General features: G+C 47.4%; 1 protein-coding gene across 5 annotated transcripts in view; it reads right to left on the minus strand.

The window, feature by feature from the left end:
* Positions 1-382: 382 nt before the first annotated feature.
* Positions 383-17,902, minus strand: part of LOC144151803 (cytochrome P450 4c3-like) — a 61,317-nt gene continuing 43,797 nt past the window's right edge. For 2 of the 5 annotated variants that reach the window (XM_077682940.1, XM_077682948.1), the window contains 6 exons: positions 8,898-9,024; positions 7,649-7,843; positions 2,812-2,963; positions 2,639-2,705; positions 2,356-2,561; positions 383-643 (listed from right to left, as the gene is read on the minus strand). In XM_077682940.1, the coding sequence (XP_077539066.1) occupies positions 466-643; positions 2,356-2,561; positions 2,639-2,705; positions 2,812-2,963; positions 7,649-7,843; positions 8,898-9,024 (925 nt within the window). In that variant the 3' untranslated portion in view covers positions 383-465. Of the gene's footprint in view, positions 644-2,355; positions 2,562-2,638; positions 2,706-2,789; positions 2,964-7,648; positions 7,844-8,897; positions 9,025-17,902 lie in introns of those variants that run through there. The other 3 variants (XM_077682956.1, XM_077682968.1, XM_077682962.1) reach the window with 3 other exon arrangements.

Genomic DNA, 17,902 nt, shown 5'->3' on the forward strand with positions numbered 1-17,902 from the left:
GTTGATGGACAGATGGTTCTTGAGGTATCTTGACAACACTGTCGGGTATTTCAGTGCATCTGATGGTAGAAAGGTCACAAACACCGAGTTTCCCTTTCATCTCAGGTGATGTTGAGTTTGCGTAAGCTTTTAACGGCATATAAATAATGAGGATCACGTAGATTTCAAGGAAGCTTGGTAGCGTTATTGGACAACCGAAGTCCTTGAGGCTATTTCTCCACATTGGGCGGGCATTTCAGAGTTCTTTAGAATCCGTATTACGACATAAATTTGCATCAGCCGCATTAGAGTGCTCGGTTATTGCTTTTTAGAGCCATGTCGTGATCGTTTCTTTTGTTGGTATGTATTTTTCTACGGAAAAATCGGACCCTTTTACGCATAATTATGCCTTTCGCTCTATATATACAAATTTATTCATTCATGCATGCAATCGTTGTGCCGGTGGTAAAAAATTTAGCAAGGTTGTCACATGCTTTGGAGACACTTCATCTGGGAATAAACTGCATCCGCAAGCCGTTTTTTGGCCTCAGCACGAGTTCGGACACCACAACGACTTGGTCTCGCGGGTCCAGTGATCTGACCGTAAAACGTCGAAGTATATTTGAAATAACAATCTTCTCTTCTGATAAGGCGAACTTTTGACCTGCAGAGACAAAAAGGGCAGAACAGGACACCTCAGAGACCGTGTATATGAAATTATTACGAACAAAATAATGGAAAAGTGGCTTTTCATTCCCCATTATATTGATCAAACAATAATTTTGAATTTTCGCACTCATGAAGGTTACGATTCATCATGAACGTCTAAAATAACGCGTATCTGCGCTTGGCAAAAGGCATGGAGAAAGGGAGGTGTTTAGGTCGTTGAACTCGGCGTTGACCTAAGCCCTTATCTGAAGCCGACAAAAACGACCATCGATACCGCACTTCGGAAACCATTTTCACAAAATACCTCTTAGAACGTAAATGCCTGCTAAAAACTTCTTCAAGTGCAAAGAATAAAAAAAAATTAAAATAAGAGGACTACACGTCAGGATTAATTGGCTGCAGATCTGAAGGCGAATTAAAGATCCGCTCAGCACGGTAAGTTTTCAGAGAATGAAACGAATGGGCAGATGTTGAAAAGTTGCCACTACATTGCGTACTATGCCAGTTCTATCTATCTGCCAGAAAGAAAGAACAGCCATACAAAAAGCTTCAACGTAATAATAGTCATCATCAACCATTATCTGCGAAAAGCTAACTGAAAACCTTCTTGATGCGCTCATTCCTCCCTTATTTTGCGTCCGCGGAATTTGCTCATTAAATTCTATTTATTTTATCTAGTTCCTCTAGCTTATTATCCGCCTACCTTTAACTCCATTACTACGACTCAGTAACTAGCATCATTTCAGTTTTCCGCTTGCACAGTTTTGAAATCCCGTCCTGTCCTACTACACTCCTTTTTTTGTAATTGACGGTTATGTTTCTTCACACTCGTTTGCTTTTACACATTATGACGTAAACTTCTGCCTCTGACGTAAACACATAACATCATTCGTTCCATATATTTTTGCTTGCCAATGCTTTCTTTCAAAGAGTCAAGAAATGTCCAGTTTCTGGCTGATATGCGCGCACTGGTAGCATGCAAGAATTGTATACCGTGTTCTTTAGTGGCAGCGGTAAGGAACTCTTGAATGTTCCTTCCCAAATGTACCCAACTCATGCGAGTTAACCGTCTGGTTTTATTGTTGTTTGAATTTTTGGAGGTGAATACGAATATTATAGTGGTGTTTACCCTTCCGAGCTCTCAATTTACTTATGGTGAAGAGTTTGTTCCACTATCGGTCTCTTTATTATTGCGTTTTTCTTCGTAATACTCGTTACGTCCACCGCCGAGCGTTTTTACACGAAGCGTCGCTCATTATTTGCCGCCATCTCTAACATCGGTTAACGTTACAATACCGTCAGTTAACCTCTGTATGAATGAATATTGTCCATTTACTGCTCCCTAACTTGTACTCCTCCCTGTTTTCTAAACATTCGCTCCAGCAAACTGAAAATAACTTCTTATAATTTGTTTCGAGCTCCAGCGCTGTAGATAACATAGAACTTCCCACTTTTAATGTGAAACTTTCAGGTGCCCGTACAAACTATTCAAGCACGGTTGGACGAAGTAGAGGTAGCTTTCCCAGTGCGCGCTTAAATGCCTAACTAAGTCTCATCCGTCCTCAGCCGTTACAAATGTTCTCGCGCACCCTTCAACTAATCTGTTAATCTTAGAGACACTGAAATATAAGCACGTGACAATGGCTGAATTTCGCCAGCATTGAAACTACATTTTCAATGCAAGAGTTTAGCTGTGACCGCTCTTACCGATGCAGTTCCGTGGGCCCGCTGAAAAGGGAATGTAAGCGTAGGGGTGGCGACCCTTTGAATTCTCTGGGAAAAATCTCTCGGGATGGAACTCTTCCGGCTTCGGAAACGCTGTTTCGTTCCGGTGGAGACAGTATGTAGAGACTCTCACCATCGTGCCCTTTGGAAAAGTATTGCTCCCTATGGGCATACGAAGAAAAACAAAGCTAAGAAATTCCGCGGGCATTTTCTTTCAATTTTTCATGGAAAGGGCAGTCAGCAAAGCCACAAAAAGTCACAATACCGATTCGAAACGGCTCTTCACAAGTTCTTGAGATGAAGGCGACTGATGGATATATTCGCTGCGCTTCCTAGAGGTAGAAACGAAAATAACCACTTGCATGAACACACATTACGCTACATGAATCCCGGCAGGGACTCTACACGTCAAATACCTTGAGACAACATTCCAGGTACCTCATCTCTTTCAAGTCTTCAGGTGTGACGTGGCGTTCTGTGTCGTTTCGGAAGATCGCGTCCAACTCATCGTGTATCTTCTGCTGCTCCCTTGGCTGATGACCAATCAGGAACAGAGCCCAGCTGATTCCCACTGCGGTTGTGTCATGTCCCTGCGTCGCAGCACGCAAATGCATGTAGCTCTTCGCGTTGTAAAAGGGACAATGCAGTAGCAAATCTCACTACCTACATATGCTGAGCCGTGTCAGCATCACGACTATCACAACCAGAGGCAATCACCGAGCGTCTGACTAATAGCGCTTTCCATTGGGCGAACAGGAGCACTTCTAACTGCACCCAAAGTGCTCTCGCGAGTTCTGGCGTCTTCCAGTAGTCGGGCAGGAGCAGGGGCGTTGTGTTTCATTGGTCGATGAGGAGCACTTTTTTGGCACCGAGAGCAGCCGAGAGCAGTTCTCGGTGCTCCGTCGCCAGCGGCGGAGTAACAGGGAACGCCGAGGAAGTCACATGACCTCTTTTGCGTCACTTCTGGTTTTATCCCCGGGTGGCGCAGGAAAAATGGCGGAATCCAGCCGCCGTGGTAGTCGCTCAGTGCGTACGGCAGCAGCTAAGCGTGGCCGTATGGACAAGGAATTGCTGCTACTTTTAGATGATGAAAGCACCATAGATTCAAGCGCAAGCTCATCATCGGACAGCAGCAGCAGCGACGACGACGACGATTTGACATTGCATGAGTTTATGTTCGAGCACCTGTTCACCCCGCGGGAGCAGCGACCGAAGGTAGAGTCGTATCAGGAAAAGACAGCGGATGCTGTTATCGTTCGCAGCTAATTTTTGGGAGACACGATGGTGACCCCTTTATCATGAACATGAACATCCGCTCGGCTTCTTCATTCGTCGCCATGCGGAAGGCAGACACAAAACCACCGGCACGTATCTGGCAAAACTGGCGAGGAATAACTGCGTGCGGACATCACGAGCGCGTGAAATGCTCCGGGAAGCGAGCGCGGGAAACGTTTGGTCACATGACTCTTGACATCTCGCCCTCCCCCTCTTTTCACTGCTCCCGGAGCAGCGCGAATGTTTCATTCGCGGAACGAAAGCACACGTCCCCGTTACTCCCGTGTGCTGCTCTGGCTGCTCGCTCCACTTGCTCCTGTTCGCCCAATGGAATTCGCCATAACACGCGATGAAACGAGGAGCGGAACAACGACCCCGCACATCATGTGAGGGCGTGGAGGATGAGAATATAGTAGGAGCACTTGCCACTGTCCAACTTGGGCAGCTAGATCCCTATGCTCAAGAAGGACAGATACGTGTTATATAGCAAATCGATTATTGGAATCCCGCTTGCAAACTTGTAGGTGCTAAATGATGGGCGCTGTCAAGATCATGCCCATCAACGCAAGTGGCGGTCAACACACTCATAGAAAACGTGAGGAAGAGAATGGGTGGTGCTGTGGGGATCCTACACCTCACGTGAGGCAGTGACAGGTGTGTACTGAGTAGAATAATACGCCCCTGTCCGTCTTCATCAGTGATTTCTCTCATCAAGAAGTACCGAGACGTGCGAAGAAGCAGGATGAGGGCCAGAATCAAGATTCAGCTTCCCAAATGGAGCAATTCTATCTTCCACGCTACAAATTTACTTGAATGTGCGGATTGATGAGCGATGTCAGGGTTCCGGTCATTACGAGGCAGTGGCGGCCACTCCGTTACTATCCTACATGGGGAATAAACGAGGATCGGAATGCCCATCTCATTACTCACGCGAAACAGCGACGGATAAAATAAATAAAATATCCTTTCCCCAACACGATGAGAGGCGTCTTCTCCAGCGGAATGAATATCAGAAGCACGAATCCTCCCCTGAAAATGCGCGATGCCGTGCACCCCCCCCCCCCCCCCCGATCCCGAATTACTTGGGGCTGCAGAACGGTTAGCAGCGTCAGGGTCCCGCTCATCAGGGGCAGTGGTGGTCATGCAACTCCTAACAACGCTGCGGAGGAACTACTGGAGGAGTGGTTTTCGTGCTCCTCACGTGAGAGAGAGGCGATGAGCATAAAGTAGAATAGCGCACCACTGTCCATTTTGAACAGCGAGATCCATCTCCCCAAGGGGGACAGAGACATCTTATCCAGCGGAATGAGTAGCAGAATTTTCATTTCGCCCCTTAAAGAGAGAAAGGCCACTTTAGACGACGCCCATTACCTTGTAGGAGCAAGACGATGAGCGGGGTCAGTATCACGCTCACCAAGGACAGTGGCGGTCATAGCATTTTTAACTAGCGTAGGGGAGGAACGAGCGGCGGAACGGCGTTCCTGCTCCTCACGTAAGACAGTGAAAGATGAGCACAGATTAGAATAACACCCCGCCGTCCATTTTTAACAGCAATATCCATCTCCTCAAAAGGGAGAGAGATGTGTTGTCCAGCGGTACAAGTACGGTACGCCTCCCCTGAAAAAAAAAAGGCAATGCTCTGTCACCCGATCTCGACTAACTTGGAAGTGCGAAATGATGGAAGGTGTCAAGATAGTGCTCATCTAGAGAATGGCGGACATACCGCTCTTAACTCGCGTTGGGGATGAACGAGCGGCGGAATAGTTATCCTGCTCCCTAGGTGAGACAGCGAGGGGTAATGAGAGAGTAGGGAAAACTCCAATGCTATCTTGAACAGCGAGACCCATCTCCTCAAGAGCGACAGAGGCGTGTTATGCAGCGTAACCATAACAATCATGATTCGTCCCCTCAAAAATTGCAGTTAAGTGGTAACTATTCCCACAAATTTGAAGGGGCCAAATGCGGAGCGGTGTGACGGTTATTATAGGCAGTGGTAGTAAGTATTTCTCCCCTACCTAACGTGGAGAAGGAACGAGCGGCGGAACGACGATCCTGCCCCTCACGTGAGACAATGACAGATGAGAAGATCATAGGATAATACACCGCTGTCACTTTTCAGCAGCCAAATGCCTCTCCTCAAAAGGTACAGGGACATGCTATTCAGCAGCATAATGAGTATTGGACTTGGGGTTCCTTCTGTTACCAAAGACGATTCCATGTCGCCCGCTCCGCACTAGCTTGAACGTGGAGAAAGGCGAGTGGTGTCAACGTCACACTCATGAAAGTATCTGGAGGTCATCGCACTTTTCACTATGGTGGGGAACGAACAATTGGCGGAACGGCGATCCGACTCCTCACTTGAGCTAGCGGAAGATGAGTCGACAGTAGAATACACGCCACGGCCTAAGCTGACGGTCTAACTCGAAAGCGACAGAGACGAATGTTTCAGCAGAATGAATCGGACTCGTGCTTCGTCCCCTCAACGGGCGCAATGAAGTGTCACCCATTCTTAACTATGTGACGAGTGCATTGAGGAGGAGCTTGTATGGTGTGACTGCGTGCTTATAAAACGTCTCTCAACCCACTTGTTCATACCCTTTCCCTGGGAAAAGAAAGCTACCGGAATTTTGTCTTTATTGCTTGGCACTTGCACTCCAGGGATAATGTTTGCAGATGCCTATTTGATCTATCAAAGTTCATTTACTTGGAACTTTGTTGCTCAGCACTTGTGTTGGAGCACCAAATGATGCATCACGGATAGCATTTACAATTGCTTTGCACTTGCTTAGCCGCCACGCAGGGGATAAAGTGATTTTATAATTGGAATCTACATAGTTGTGCAGACTTTTGTCCCCAACTGTACATGTTTGATCACTTGTGTTATATGGGTTTTAAGCATTCGTAGGAAGCGCGCTGGTTGGGGAAGAAAGCGTAGTGGCCTGCTTTCCAAAACTTGATTATTTCTTTGCATTCTGCCCGATCAAAGTTGTGAAGTGAATATGAGTTTACAAAGCAGTGCATTTTCACATGCATAATCCCTAACGGGCTTGTTAAGATCCATTTCTGGTCCAGCGGAAAGGTTGATTGATTGTAGGGTTTAACGCGCCGACGCAACGCAGGCGATGAGGCGCGCCGTAGTGGAGGGCTCCGGATTAATTTTGACCACCTGGGGATCTTTAACGTGCGCCGAAATCTCGTACACACGGGCGTTTTTGCTTTTCGCCTCCATCAGAAAAGCGGCCGCCGCGGCCGGGAATCGAACCCGCGACCTCGTGCTCAGCAGCGCAACGCCTTAGCCACTGAGCCACCGCGGCGGGTGCGGAAAGGTTGGGAAACCAAGTGATTCAATGGGCCGTGAACTGTTCGTCAGTACAGGACCTATTAGCAACAATAGCTCGAATGAATGCATGGAACGGCCACGGTGCCCAAGTGCGTGTATGAACATTTAGCTTCTTCGCGCAGGCGTGCAGATTCGAACCTGGGAAGCAGGACGCAACTAGACACGCCATCATCACGTGAGTAGAAACAGTACACAATAAGATGCCGAAGCAAGTAAAATTAACGGCGAAACACCTGCTGCGCAGCCTTTTGTACAACAAGAAAACACAACTTGCTCAAGGTAGTGTCAAAAAGCAGAGGTGCCATAAACATTTATGGACACAAACTCGAGCCCTTTTTCCCGTTAACCAATGGCCTGCCTAGACGACGACAGCTTTGAAGTTTAGCTGACATATATAGTTAAAACTATTCTTCGGGGTTGTCTGACAAAAAGCAGGCTTCCCAACCAAAATGGCCTCGGACGTGCTCGCTGGGATATATCTCTGGTTAACCTCACAATACAAATAGGTCACAATTTGCATTCTCGCAAAGCGTTCAAAAATTTGGAAGGTGTCCTGTGCTCGGCCAGTTGTAAGATTGTTGCATCATTAAAATCTACGGGTGAAAACAAAGCCGTACGCCTAACCTAGCGTTAATGAAGACAACACAACTGCTGCCTTACCTCAAACATGAATGTATCCACTTCTTCCCTTATATCTTCTTCTGTAATGCTTTTGGGGTTCTTCAAGTGCTCATTGATAAGCAGGTCTAAAAACGGTCTTTTCTGTTTGAACGCTGTCTGTTTCTCGGGCCCGTTGTCATGTGCAGGCTCAGCATAACCTTCTCCTTGGAGCGACTGCTTTCGCTCTGCTATCACCTGGAACATTTACGCCCAGTTAGTCAATGCTACAAACTACACCCCAATAGGGTAAGTTTTCGACTCAACAAAACCTAATAAGTCTTTCGTAACCTCCTGCTGTAGATCCGACAAAAAGCTTTTCCTAGTGATACAAAAAACAAGGTGGGTAAATACGCCATGTGATGGTTACGTGCATTGCGCCACTTTTTTTGACACTGAAAGCCACAGTCTAAAAACTGAAGGATGCGTAAAATAAACTATTTTTATCTGAGGGTTCAAGGTCGATCAAACCAACATTCTAGGCTTATAATTTGAAACGAGTGCCGTTTAGCGGGAATTAGATAGCATATAGAATAATGGTGTTTAAGAACACGTTTTACCAACACGAAAGGCGTTGATGCATCATGGCGTCGCTCTACCACACAAGGGTGTGGTTGCATATCCCAGTTTTCTTGGGGTACTCTGAAAATTTCGCCAAATGTGCATCAATAGGCTAGCCTAAAATGACTCCGGGGTATGCTTCATTTAAAGCAAGTAATCAAGGAAGCCATTCGGCCATCAGTCAATCAAGCAAGCAATTGACCAAATCAGCAAGGAGTGCAGAGAACAGGGCACGACCGGTACAATGCGATCGAGCAAGCAGGTGAACAACGAAGCAAATGAGCGAACTCAGCGCCATTTTATGACAGCGGTTACAAGTCTGCAGGCGTACCCCACTGCTCAGTTTTACTAACCCAATGCCGCTTAAAAACGCATTAACGGCAAAGCGGCTAGCCCGCTGTTTCCTGAATGAAAGGCTCCATGGTTTTAGCTTATCTACGTAAAAATATTCATAGCTTGGTTTGCAATGCAGTACCGTGTTGGGCGAACGCCCTATCATGCAGCTGCTACACATGGGCAGCCTATGACAGTGTATGGGTGAAAAGGGTGGTTTAGATATTTGTGCTTTATATTGCGACGCAACTAGTGACTACTTTATATTGCCGACCGCACTACTGCACGCGTCAGCGAAGCAAGGGCAGTCGAGGCTGGCATAATGATTCTCAACGTCCCACTGCCACTGTACGCTTACCTTTCTTGTAAAAGAGTGTAGCGTGTTAAGACAGGTGTTGTATTCTTTTCCCATGGCAGTTTGCTTGAAGAAAAACTCTGATTCGGAGAGTGGGTTCATCATACGCTGTATAAACAACTCCCCAAGTCTGCAAATAGAAGGGGCAAATTGCTCAACAAACCTCAGTGAACCGTATGTTTACGTATGACGCAGTGTCAACATAACAAAGCCGCGCACTCGCGATAGGAAGCCTACAGCCACGTTACCCATGTGACACGTCGCTGCTGTTTCATTACGCGAAATGGTGTCGGCCATTTACTCTATCACATCCTGCACCACTGCAACACATTACGGCCTGCACTCACTCTGTGGAAGTACTCAAGGGCGATTATCGCGCGAATAACAGCCGCCACCGAAATTCGAAGAAGTTAATAAAAGGCCGACTCTAATCGCGCAGCATATCAATTCGCCATGGCGTCAGAGACAAGTCACCGTGGTATAAGAACGAGAATGAACTATTGTAATCGATGAGCGATTGTAGTTTCAGGGTAATGGTGTCGGGGACACTGAAAATAAATGGGAAAAATGAACTAATAAAGTACAGAATAGGTATAAATGCAGAAAACAAATGGGGAGAAAATAAAAGTATTGTGATCACAATACTTATATTTTCCGTTATAAAGCGTGAAAAGATTTCTGTAGAGTTCAGGAGCGATAAAAAACTGATAAAGTAATGGCAGGTTTGTTGGTGAACTGGTGTTCCTTTGGGAATGGGTGAGCATATCATACGTTCCACTCACAAACTTGAGACCTGGCACAAATGCGCACGCCTTGCTCCGGCTTTAGAAGACCGCATTACGCAGTTTCTCACACACCTCTCGCACGCCGTGCCGACCATGCTTAGCCTTCTAACTATCTTAGTGGTCGCGTTAGCTCATTTTAGCAGCGGCATTGGTTCCCTGACGCTCCATTATTTGCGTTTTGTTGCCGTCATTCCCATTCTATGGTCTTCTGACGCCTATTTTGGCATAGACTGGCTGCACACTTTTTTTTACAACGCGTGCAAGCCGTTAACGGGTACGTTGGACTCGTGCGACGGGCGCGTCGAGAGAAGAAGGGGGTGAGCCGCGCTTCTACTTGACGGCGTCCTAGCAACTAGCTCGGTAGGGGTGTCAACGCAGCGCCACTGCAGCCATGACCTTGTCCCTTTCCGCACTCTATCTGTCGTTCCGGGTCCATCTGTTGCGCTTATTCCCCGGGTCAACTACCAAAATGCCCCACCTACTTCTCACTGAAAAAATATATACCACTTCATATGGGAGAAGAAAAATGATCGTCTATAATGGCCTTTGTCCGGTGGGTTCATTTGTAATGAATAGCCATGCAAGCTATTTCTTACGTTTCGTTGAAAAACGAACACGCCAAGAAGAACATAACTTGCATAAAACGTAAGGGTAATCAAGACGACGTATGAAACAATAAAATAATATTCACCGATAGGAACTGCCGGAAAGGACTGAGCTGGTAGGCGGAAGAAAAGCAGTGGTAAGCTCTAAAAAAACACACGAGCCTGGGGCAGTAGTCAAAGCTGAGATTACTGTCATTGACAAAATACGCAATAAAAAACTGCCCTTTCCGCAGAACATGTTGCTGCTTCTTATAAAAAAAAATTTATGCACCCCTCTCTCTAATGACGACGATGGTTGAACGCGAAGCTTCCTCGTGAGGGGAGCATTTTGGCTGGAGGCCTTAGTGCGGCAAGACCTCTAAGAATACATTAGACCAGTCTTCTTATTTGCGCCCAATAAAGTCCTCTCGCTCTCTCTCTCTCTCTGGGAAACGAAAATGCTAATCAGCTTGATCCGGGCTCCCAGCAATGACCGCCAAAGTCCGACATCAAAGGAACCAATTCACCCACAAATTCTCCTTAAAGATTGCAAAACAACGAAACGTCTACTCCCAGCACCCAAGCTTAACCTAACACGACAGCAGCAAGCCCTATTCCGACAGGCACCAGCCGGAATACTCGAAACACCAGCGAGGTTACATCTGATCAGATATGACAAAGCAACACCCTTACCACCATGTTCGCAGTGCGAAATTACCGGTAACCAAAACCACACCCTTTGGGAGTGGCCCCAATACATACAAATTAGGAAACAATATACCAGAGAGTGGCTGACCTCACCTAGAAGAGAACAGGAGCAACGCGACTTGACTGACTTCATTCAGGAAGCCGTCAGCAGAAGCCTGGACCGAGGCCTCTGAGTCTCGCAAACACTCGCTTCAACTCGTCCTATTTTTCTACCTATGAATAAAATATTCTCTCTCTCTCTCTCTCTCTCTCTCTCTCTCTCTCTCTCTCTCTCTCTCTCTCTCTCTCTCTCTCTCTCTCTCTCTTGTTGGTTCCCTAATAATAGCACCTCGACTCATACAAAGTTTATTCATCATGATCAACCGCATCAACTTTCAGGTTTCCACTCAGTAGGCCCAACGTTTTGGTTAGGGGTCTACGGCATGAATCAGTACCTGCTGCTTGAATTAGTGTGAGTACATTTTAGAGTTTGTGCCGGCTGAAAGTGTTAAACCTCAAAATGTGACGTTAGGCCTTATGTCCTGTGGCTAACAGCCTGACGGGATGCAGATCAACGTCATTCTCGTACGTGCAGCTATGGATGACGGCTTCCGACGTTCACCTCAGAACGGGACGTGACCCCTTCCTCTGCTGTACGTCAACCTTCAGCAGAGAAGGTCTAACAGAGCTGTCGCCAAGCTTCGCAGGGAAGCGTTTTCATGTTTCTACGCTTCACCCACGATCACCATCATAGAAAGAGAAAACTGGCTTTCCTGCAGTGCGCTTTCGCGTACGGACATCATCCATGGGACCCTGAAAGCTTCGCTTTAAAAGTTTCGAGACTGACCAAGCAGACTTCGGTAAATGGTATTTGATGAAACGAAATAAAGAAACCTACACCTACCGATAATGCGGCAACCACGGTGCTGAAACCCTGGACAACCTTCTAGGAAATTTCTCAGCGCCAGTGCTATCATTGTACTGCCAAATGATTGTAAAACTTCGGCTACAGTGCTAACAAGACGGTACGAAAGAATACCACGCGACGTGGTTGGAGAATGTCACCAGTATGCCATTGTACGCAGGGCACTCGTAACGATTATTCAGAGGGCAGGGGTCCTAGGTTAAGTAGCAACAGTCTTCCCGCAGCAATTTCTGCAACAATTCCTGCAAAAAAACTCCCAGTCCTTGGTTCAATTTTTAGCGGTCAGCGTTTCAGCCAAGACGATTTTAAATGTCGATAATCCATAATTTCTTACGTAAATGCTTTCTAAATTAATTGGAAAAGTCTTCGTTTCATAAATAAAGGTGGTTCGGTATGTTTTAGGTTACTTTAGCTGCAGTGTGCATCCTATCACCGTGTGTTCTGCATCGTGTGGATTTGCCGATTCGCTACTGTTGGGGAGATGGAATGTCGCTCTGACGACAGCTGTTATCGTCACTGGCAAATCCACCTGAGTGAGTTATCCTAGGTTGAGACTTGGCGTTAGGTTTCCTTAACGCTGTGTCTAACTAACGATGTGCCAAGGAACGTCAAACTGACTGTGCGTCAAGCTGTTCGTACAGGTGGACGAAGTTGGACCTCAAAGCGCAATGTTAGGGCTAAGGCTAGGCAGTCACATACCCAATGGAAACTACAGGCCTCCGCACCCCCGTTCGGAGCCCCAGGACGCATCGCAGCCAATGGGACGTTGAGCTGGCACATACCCGCGTTCGCGCCAATGGTAGTTTTGATGAGAGGTTTCTGGCTGCATGCAGCAAACGAGAATTCGTAGGCAGATGTGAAGTCTGGGACTCCACTTTCATCGTGAATTGCGAGCTGACCCAACAATGCCGGAGTGATGCTCAGGCTATAAACAATGCGTTCGTCCTCGTACCCTGTACACGCAGTACTCCCATCAGTTAAAGGGACTGAAGGGTGGAATCAAGCTGGCCTGTATCGATGGATTACGGTGCCAAGAATCTAAATACACTATTTTCGCAACGAGCAGAGTTTAAATAAGGCAGAAAATGCCAGAAACGTGGAAACGCGACGACGCCCCGTTCTGTTTTGGGTACTATACGGTGTGTGACGTCAGAAAAGTAGTGAACAGCGAGAGCTCATTGAAGAAGCATCTATAGGTGTTTTCATCAAATAAAAAGTTCCTAAGGGGTCGAGCACGCAAAACTTAAATCAAAGCTTTCCGTGAGCTCATCATATCTAAAAAACACAGACTACAGCTTTTATACACTGCGAGGCAGGCTGCTCCCCTCCTGATTCAGTCAGCCATCATGCTTTCAGTTTCGTTTTCGAAAAGCATTGGTGCGCAACTAGCGAAGTCAATAACCTACGACGGTGAGCGCCCGAGATTCTGCAAGCGATATACCAGGCAGGAAGCAGCTAAAGTGCCTTCATTAGAATCGGCAAAAGGAACAAAATGCACTGCAGAAAGCGATCCGCCCAAGCTTCCAATCTCTCGTTATCCGCGCGCAGAGGAGGAGTAGGAGAAGTAGGAGAAGGAGGAGGAGGGGGACTAACACTTTAAGACATTGCTATCGATAAAGTGCGCCCGTTTCAAACATAATCTTTCGTCAAACGAACTTCTGCGAGTGGTTAGCTGACCGACCCGCCTGTTCGCCTCGAGCAGCCGTTGATAATCCGTAAAGTGCGCGTCGCTCTGCCCTTTGAGCCACGGGGAGCGCGGGCAAATTGACTGCAGACACGGCTGCCGGGAAGAGTGTTTATTTCACGCTGGGTTCGCGAAGCGCGAGAGAAGATAATACAGAGTTTCAGCTGACCTGCCCGATCGGCGCGACCGGAGCGTCAGCAGCAGAAACACTTTTAGCTAAGCGATAACCGTATCTCCCTCTGCGGGGAATCATTCGCGACAGTGCTCGTGCCCTGTGGGCGCCTAAACCAAAACGTCATCCAAAGGAAATATGAGAGTTGGTATTTTAGGCACTTAAATCAGGCAAAGTGCCGTGTTTATTGCCTTATTTCACCTTTTTATATAATTTAGTCGCTGACACGATATAATGGCCCTAAGTATTTATTAAAAGAAGCCGTTCAACTTTAGAATAGCAAAGGCAAGGCTGTCTCTGTCGGAGGTGTATAAAAGTAGGCCCGCGCTTCGGCTGACGTTTTTCGCTTGCGTTCTAAACGTCACCTTTGCCTATTCGGAAGCGTTTTCGCGTTTTCTTCGCTCGTGTTTCAACTAAAGCAACGAAGTTCGCTGTAGCGCGCTTGCCTCACAGGCGGCAGCCATCGTAAAATACCGCGCGGTAGCGTGAGCTGCCGCGACGGTCCGCTAAGAGGCCCTGGCTAGCGCAGCCCGGCCCCGCTCCGGTATCGCCGCTATAGCGCCCTAGCGCGCCACGCATGCACAATGGCGCTCACACTTGCTGTCGGAGCGGAGCGGCCCGTCAGAAACGGTCAGCTAAAACTCTCTAATATGAGATGGTTGTGATCGCCAGGCGAGGTGAAATGAAAGCTCACACTTGCTGTAGGAGCGGAGCGGCCCGTCAGAAACGGTCAGCTAAAACTCTCTAATATGAGATGGTTGTGATCGCCAGACGAGGTGAAATGAAAGCGCGTTCCTGAAGGCGCCAGCCGGGTGCCCGGGACGTCGCACTTGATATTCGAAACGGCGTTTGTTGCTTCAAAGGAGGCTTCCCTGGCTGGGCCGGTCTGGGAATCCGGATTAGGTGGGCACTGGCCGCTCGGCCACCGGCCACCGGAACCGGCCAACGGCCACACCGGCCGCTCGAGCATTTAAAAGCGTTATTCATTCCGTCGGTGAAAAATTATAAACGTCGAAAGCTTCGCCAGAGAAACGAGCCGTTTTCCGCCATGGCTCGGAGGCGTAAAAGCTACCGTTGCAAGCGCTTACGCTCTAGACCCAACCGGGGCTGCTGGTGCTTCGTTCCTAGTTTATGACGCAATGGCTACGTCATGAAAAAATGAAAGGGAAGCGGGTGAGGGAAATGCCAGCTTTGTTTCCTTATTTCTTTGCAAATAACGCATCGTTGCTCGTCGAACAAAATCAGAGAGAACTGAGAAACGTATGATCTTCCAGTTGAAACAATTTCATTCAGCCTTCAAGGCAACGGCACACGGCCCTCAGTGCCCGCTTTCTGCAAACCAAGCATGCCCCAAACCTTGCCTACAGTTAATTAGCATCTTCATCCGCGTTCTCCCCTCCTACCGCGATTAGCGCTAATCTGGCTCCTCTCTTTGCCAACTTACCACTTCTCGTTTTTTAGGAACAACTATCTCAGCCCCTCCCATGGTTTCTGTTCCCGACACTGCCCATTTATCTAGCGGGTGTTTCGGTCACTACATTGTCCCAGTCATGTAGCGGTAGCCGGATCTCTCTATTCTCATAAACCGTGTCTGCTCTTTCCCGCGGAGGCAAGCCGTTGTAATCTATTTCCGCGATTCATCGTTAGAGTACCGCTCTTCCAAACTGCCGGCCGAAGCGCCAGGGCGCTTTTCAACAGAAGCTTCTCTCTCCTCTGTCCTTGCCACCTGCTTGGTGCTGCGCCAGCTACTTCGGTCTCCCTCTGCCAACTCTAAGCTGGCGACTCCTCGCCTTTTTGAGCTGAAAGAGCTGAGGGGGAACATTGGCATGGGCGAAACGGGGTCCTTGCGATGGGGAGGATTGCGGTTATTACCGCCATCGTCGCCATGATCATCACTTCCGTGCCGCTGAATGCGTGAAAAATTCTCAGCGAGTCTTCATGGAAGCTTAAATCTTTGCTGTGCTAAATTATAACCGAAACACGTCGCTGTCGCGACAGCTCACGCTCAGGTGTCGAGATTGGCTGCCAATAAGGCCTGCATACACTAATATTGCTCCTGCAGTCACATGCTCCGTTTGAGGGAAGTTGCTAGCCTAATGGAGGATCGGCTCCAATGTCGTCATAATCCCCCTGGGATTCCTCCGCTGAAAGTTTCCCTTGCATGAATAACGCTTTACGACAGTATGCGTTCACAGTGATCTGCCTGGCCGCTGTACAAGTAGCCGCTGAAGCGGACGTGCTGCAAATGGCACGGAACGTAACGTCGAACCTGCCAATAGCTCGACAAACAAGTGCAGCTCTCGAAAAAGTCGCTTAAAGGCTAAAAACGAAGATATCACGTTTATCAATCAAACAAACTATAACGCTGATCTTCTTTGTATTTCAATGTCATGACAGAGTTATTACTGCGATCTTCACGTAAATTATCCTAGAAAAAAGCGATAAGTATTTTTCCGTGACGTTACGGCCGCAAAGCTACCGTGCCACGTCTGCGATCTTCACATAAATTATCCTAGAAAAAAGCGATAAGTATTTTTCCGTGACGTTACGGCCGCCAACCTACCGTGCCACGTAGATTTAGCTTTCGTGCAATTCGGAAGTGGTATCGAAAATTGCATTGCATCCGCTAATATCATATGTACCTGCAAAGTACGTTATTTTGTAATTCCGGTTCTCTTTTTTTATGCTTCATATAGCAGGACACGCCTGTCTGTCAGATAGTGGACAGGCCATTTTACACTATGAAGATGAAACGACGGATAAAAAAGCGTGGAATAGGAGTTAGATATTGATTACGTATATGGCAACTGAGTTATTTCCCGACCAATGATTGGGCTGGAAATAAAAACTTGGTGACCCCAGTTGCACAAGTTCGAGTCTGACATAACTAGTCATACCCAGCTTTCTCGCTCAAAATTACAACCTCTCGGGAACCTAGAAAAACCACTTTAGGAAAATGATATTTGGCATAAAGCTAGAAGTCAACGTGAAGATTAAAACGCTAAAAGAACATTTCAGGTTTCTGAATATTTTTTTGTGTAATTCGCTGTCAAATCTAACTCCCCATGCATTTCTATGGGATAGTTCCCATGGCTCAGAACCCAGTCCCGCAACGTGCGCGACTTGAAACTGTGGACAAAGCAAGTATTCACCTCAAATATTAGCTGTGCAAAAGAACATTTTCATTTCGCTAAAAAATTGCAGAGTAATCACTGTTGAAAGGACTGCCGTGAGCGGGAAAGCTGCACATGATATCGTTAACGTGGAAAACTGGACGTGTTGGTACATAATCTAAGCAAAACAGCGAAAAAAAGACAAAGACAGAGAGATACATGAGAAGTACTGTGCTGAACTATCTGGTGGTTTTATTTTGAAAGAGAGACAACATATAGAGCCGTCCAACCTAAGGTATACCTGCGCATGCGTAGAAAATTTAGTTCTTTCTCAGACAAGCTGATACAGGCCGTGCTGACGCATGCCTCACCAAGCGTTAAGATCCGTTCTGATTCTACAATTTCCCGTGAGAGCCGTGATTTGCACTTTCTAATGATGGAACTGTGTTGTAATTCTGGCAAACAGACCTTGCAATTTAAAGAAAGGCTTTCCAGGAAGCCCTCCGCATCTTTCCCCTTTCGGGCATTTTTGCACTGTTGGCGTGCTCCCTCAGCCTATCGTTGACGCTTATTCCAGTTTGGCCGACGTACACTTCTCCGCACGTTAAGGGAATTTCGTTCATGCGTTAGGACAAGCACGAACTCCCAGTCAATGGCCAAATTAGATTTTTAGACATCCGGTTTCGGTTCAAAGATGTCGGTATCTGTTGGAGCTATGTTCCCAGAGCAAACAAACCGCTTCTGCCTTTCAACTCGGCGCACTCAAAGCTCCTTGAACGAGCTATGGCCGTGATGTGCTTCAAGAACGCTCTTGGCAAATTTTTGCAAACCCTGCCTCATGGACGCGTTCAGCCAACAAGCCCAAAGAGTGCTGCGTGCCGGATACCCTCAGCACCTCCTGGTGTCGGTTGCAGAGAGCCTTCTGGCAAAAATTCGCTCCAAGCCCCAAACGTGTAATGTCCGCGCAGAGCGTAGGCAGAGGGTAGCTGTGATACCCTACGTACACACGTTTTCACATAATCTGCAAAAAAAGTGGTCCAGAGGTATGACGTGGATGT

Source organism: Haemaphysalis longicornis, unplaced genomic scaffold, assembly GCF_048455015.1.
Source record: "Haemaphysalis longicornis isolate Haplotype H1 unplaced genomic scaffold, Haemaphysalis longicornis Haplotype H1 scaffold_1, whole genome shotgun sequence".
NCBI classification, from domain to species: domain Eukaryota; kingdom Metazoa; phylum Arthropoda; class Arachnida; order Ixodida; family Ixodidae; genus Haemaphysalis; species Haemaphysalis longicornis.